This window comes from Sander lucioperca, chromosome 12, assembly GCF_008315115.2.
Source record: "Sander lucioperca isolate FBNREF2018 chromosome 12, SLUC_FBN_1.2, whole genome shotgun sequence".
NCBI classification, from domain to species: domain Eukaryota; kingdom Metazoa; phylum Chordata; class Actinopteri; order Perciformes; family Percidae; genus Sander; species Sander lucioperca.
In genome coordinates this window covers 334,532-339,531 of record NC_050184.1, presented here as the reverse complement: position 1 = coordinate 339,531, position 5,000 = coordinate 334,532, and the positions used below count along the sequence as shown (strand labels likewise).

Below are 5,000 nucleotides of genomic sequence, written 5' to 3'. Positions count from 1 at the left end.
GTGTGTGTGTGTGTCTGTGTCTCAGTGTGTGTGTGTCTGTGTCTCTGTGTGTGTGTGTGTGTGTGTGTGTGTGTCTCTGTGTGTGTGTGTGTGTGTGTGTGTCTCAATGATGCTTTTGCAAGCGTACAGTTCCTTAAACTCCCAGGATGATGATACTCGGTTGTGAAAACGGGGGGGAAGTTGAGATGTTTCACAACTGGGCTGAAGTTTTACTAAAGATAGCTGCAAGAAGAGTCTAGATTTTGGGGCTTTTTGTTTTTGTAACTGCTTCTTTGTGTCATGGTTAAAGTTGGACAAACGCTTTTTCTACGCTGGAAACACTTTATGCATCATGTAAACACAGTAAACACTAAAACAATGGAACTCTCTGAAGTAGATTTTGATCTTGATATTTTAACACATGGACCCTATAGCAGAGCAGAAACAATAAGTCGATTTAATTGATTGGTCGTTAAAATAATAATAATAAACATCTGATAAGGATGCCCCCTGGGCGCCTCCCTAGGGAGGTGTTCCAGGCACGTCCAGCTGGGAGGAGGCCTCGGGGAAGACCCAGGACTAGGTGGAGGGTAAGGCTGAGCAAGTTTATCGATTCTGCGATATAAACCGATGTTCAGTCGGAGACAGGGCAGTCGGGACTCACCCGGAAATGGCGAGCGCATGAGCCTCTCAAAATCTGACGAAAATCTTTTAAAGTGACCTTTGTCAATCTGAAATGAAGACAGATTCAGCAACTGCACGGCCTATTTCTCTCTTAAAATGTTTTCAGAAACACGTTTCGGTGAACTTTTTTAGTACAATATGAGATCGTATTCTGAACGAGCCGCCATGACAGTCTGGCTGGGAATTTCCGGAGAAAAAAGACCCACGTGACGCGTTCGTCCAATCAGCTGCCGGTTTTCATTTTCTGGTTTTCTCGAAGGGTTAAAATCTCAGGGGGATATGCTGGAGCCAGGCCCAAGCCCAACTACAATCATTAGATCTGAGAAAAGCCTTTTAGTTTCAATCATTCTTAGGGCTCGGGTGCTGCACCTAAGGCCGTGGCGTGGCGTTTCTGTTGCGTGTCAGTTACGTGGCGGCTGCGTGGCGTTTTCTATGTCTTTACACACCAGAAAGGTGTCTGACGCGGTGCTGCTGCTGCTAGCCTCGTCTCCCATTGATAAAATGCACTCAAGCAGTAGTATACTTCATGTTAAACATAAATATATACTGATCTGATTACAGCGAAGACAACCTTGGCGGTATTGACGACAAAATAGGCTCCAGAATATTTCGTTCTGTATTGACAGGTGCAATATTTGAAAATCCATAATTATTTATTTATTTATTTTTTTTAATTACATTTATATCTGCATTTATATCAAAACCTCGAGACTTTCAAACATCAACATGTCATTTATTAATATGTATTTGTGTCTAAATGACATATAAACATCTTTTCCTATTCTATTTTGCCTGGAAACGCTTCCAACACGCTTGCCTGTCGCGTGAAAAATAGGCGTCGGTCCTATTTCTAGCTTGTACGCGTTTTCGGCGCAGATCAAGCCGCGCCTGAGACGTGTCATGCAGGCAGTGTGTAAGCTCTAACCTGTTAACATGGGAGCCGAAATAAAAACGGACATGCCACGCAGCTGACGCGCTCACGCCACGCAGGCAGTGTGCAGGAGCCCTAAACCTTGTAGCGACAGGAAAACCCAGGATCATACCGAATATGTTGATTGTTGACACGTTCTTCTGTATGTTTGCTGTTTGTTTTAGGGAAGGCAATGAGCCCGGGGATGAGCTGACGGTGACCTACAGAGAGCTGCTGCAGAGGGTCTGTCAGTTTGCCAACGTCCTGAAGTCTCAGGGTACGTTACGACTGAAACTACCAGATTTTATTACTCTTTTACACACACAGACTGTAAAAATAATGCACATAGCATCCGCGATGTCACACATTGGTTTGTGGACTGCCGTTTTGAAGCCTCGAGTTTTGGTCATTTGTCTGTCGCCATCTTGGGTTTTTTTAAACTGGAGGTGGCAATTTTTGGCGAGAGGATGGAGCTGGGGAAGATGACACGGCCTAGACAGCCTTGTTTATGGTTTATGGTTATGGTTAAGGTGCAGATTATTAACCCTTCTGAAGCGAGTCGTCAGCAGAGATTTACCGGCGAGTAAACATGGACTTCGGGGTACTGGAGACGTTCATCTGCATGTACGGCAGAACAGAAAATCTGCAAACTTTCCCTTTAATGATCAGCTAACGCTAGCAGTAGCTAGCTAGCTTGGTTGGCAGAAAGCTGAACAAGACATTTCTAGGCGACTACAATGTTACGGTCTACTTTGCTGAAGTGAAAACACCCAGTGAGAGGGTCAAAGTTTAAGATGACAACACCCAAAAACAAGTTGAGGTCTATTTTAATTAGTGTTGGGTAGCAAAATGCGGTGCCAATCCGACGTAAACTGTAGTAACGAGACTGAATAAGAACGAAAATTCAGGTGCCTGACTTATTTTTTTTTTTTCAGAAGCATTGCTGCACGGGAAGCTACGTTACTGTTAGCTAGTAGCTGGATTAAACCCAACGGTTAAAATGCTGACAGCCTACGTTAAGCGGTGTTAAGTGTGACTGTATCTCCTGTAGAGGATTCCAACAGCAGGACGTAACGGTCTGACTGCAGCTGCTGTTGTCGGAAAAACAACACAGACTGTGCGTTCACTTGAAACTCGCCAGCCTTGTGGTGCATTCAAAGTTATTGGGTCAAAGTTTAAGATGAAAACACGGACAACACCCAAAAACAAGTTGAGGTCTATTTTAATTAGGGTTGGGTACCGAAACGCTTCCGACGTAAACTGTAGTAACGAGACCGAATAAGAATGAAAATTTCGGTGCCTTATTCCGATGCCTGCCTTTTTTTTTTTTTTTCAGAAGCATCGCTGCACGGGACGCTACGTTACCGTTAGTTAGTAGCTGGATTAAACCCAACGGTTAAAATGCTGACAGCCTACGTTAAGCGGTGTAAAGTGTGACTGTATCTCCTGTAGAGGATCCCAACAGCAGGACGTAACGGTCGGACTGCAGCTGCAACACAGACGCTGCGTTCACTTGAAACTCGCCTCGCCAGCCTCGTGGTGCATTCAAAGTTATTGTAAAATACCCTTTTCCCATCTGGTGCTTGTTTTTGTCGTTTACCAGCAATTTACTGGTGAAATAAGTCATTGTTATAAGTTATTGTTATTACATTATTAATCAATCATTTAATTTTGACCACATGGCCTTAGCAATAAACAAGCCGTTCTTTAATGTCGCCAACTGTCGTTTTGTGCTCCTTTTTTATATTTTATATTTTACACATTATAAATATATTATATATATTTCGGTTCAGGCACCGGCACCGTTTTAAAAGTATTGTTTTAGCACCGGTATCGGAAAAAACCCAAACCATACCCAAAGTTTTAATGTCCCCAGTGTTAGCATAGTTAGCATCGCTAAGCCTCTGTCCTGACTGACAGGTCCTAAAACATCCCCTGCTTTATCGTCTGTTTTAAAATAAATGGGAGCATCATTTACTAAATGAACATCATGCTGTGTTGAAGAAGACTTGAAACTAGTGATTGAGACCATCAACTCATTATGAAAATGTTTACTGAGGTAATAAATGAAGAGAGAAGTAGGCTCATTTTCTCATAGACTTCTATAGAAACAGACTTCTTTTTGGAGCCGGTGGAGTCGCCCCCTGCTGGAAGTTAGAGAGAACGCAGCTTTAAGGAGCTTCAGCATCGGCTTCACTTCTCAGACCTGGAAGCATCGTTCATTATTTTTAGGCCGGTTACACACTGGATGCGTCGCGTGAGCGTGGCGTTTCTGTTGCGTCTCAGACACGTGGCGGCTGCGTGGATTTTTCTGCGTCCTACACACCAGAAGCGTGTCTGACGCGGCGCTGCTCCTGCTGCTAGGTACAGGGAGGGCTGATCTCGGCACATAGCGCAGACAGATTCAAACTCTGAAAAATGGTGGGCTGTCTGTTTATAACAACTTAGTGTAGCTGTAAAGAGCCTATATAGCCTATCTGATGTTGGACCGTCACTCAGAACACACACTACGTTGTTATTGTAGCCTATCCTACCCTTTATATATAGGCTATAGGCTTGTTCGACGTATGGGGAGAGAGTTGTTAAACATAAATATATAGCCTTCTGATTTGATTAAAGTAAGACAACGTCGGCAGTATTGACTGCAAAATATGTTACCAAATATTTCGTTCTGTATGCATATGCATTATTTGAAAATCTTTTCTCTGAAATTTTTTATTACATTTATATCTACATTGATGTCAAAACCTAGAGACTTTCAAACATCAAGATGTCATTTATTAATATGCATTTGTGTCTAAATGACATATAAACATATTTTCCTATTCTATTTTGCCTGGAAACCAACAGCTTCCAACACGCTCGCTAGCAAAAAATAGGCGTCGGTTCTATTTCTAGCAGGCACGAGACGCACGTCTCACGCAGGCGGTGTGTAAGCTCTAACCTGTTAACATGGGAGCCGAAATATAAACGGACACGCCACGCGGCTGACACGCTTGTCCGACGCATCCAGTGTGTAACCGGCCTTACAGTCTGTGCTAACACTGTGTTCATAAATATGGCCGCAAAGATGTGTCTAGTCTTCCAGTAAAAGTGAGTTCTCCTGCTTTATTGTTGTTGACTCGATCGTCCTCCCGTGTCCGTGTGCAGGAGTGAAGAAGGGCGACCGTGTGTCCATCTACATGCCGATGGTGGTGGAGCTGGTCGTAGCCATGTTGGCCTGCGTCCGCATCGGAGCCGTTCACTCCATAGTGGTGAGATAAAACTCTTCCTTTTGTATCTTTAGTTTTCTATACTGTTTGATTTTGAATTGATTTGCACTATTCAGAATGTATTACTGTATTGTATACATAGGCCTAATTCTTGGGTGGGGGGCCTATAACCAGCTTTTTTGGGAAGTTGTTGTCGTGTTTTCAATATTTTTGTA

The 5,000-nt window shown here is 43.3% G+C and overlaps 1 protein-coding gene across 1 annotated transcript in view; it reads left to right on the top strand.

Moving 5' to 3' along the window:
* Nucleotides 1-5,000, top strand: part of LOC118496420 — a 70,570-nt gene that overhangs the window by 57,187 nt on the left and 8,383 nt on the right. Inside the window, exons 4-5 of the mRNA XM_036008041.1 lie at nt 1,759-1,850; nt 4,724-4,827. Coding sequence (XP_035863934.1) covers nt 1,759-1,850; nt 4,724-4,827 — 196 coding nt within the window. The remainder of the gene's footprint in view (nt 1-1,758; nt 1,851-4,723; nt 4,828-5,000) is intronic.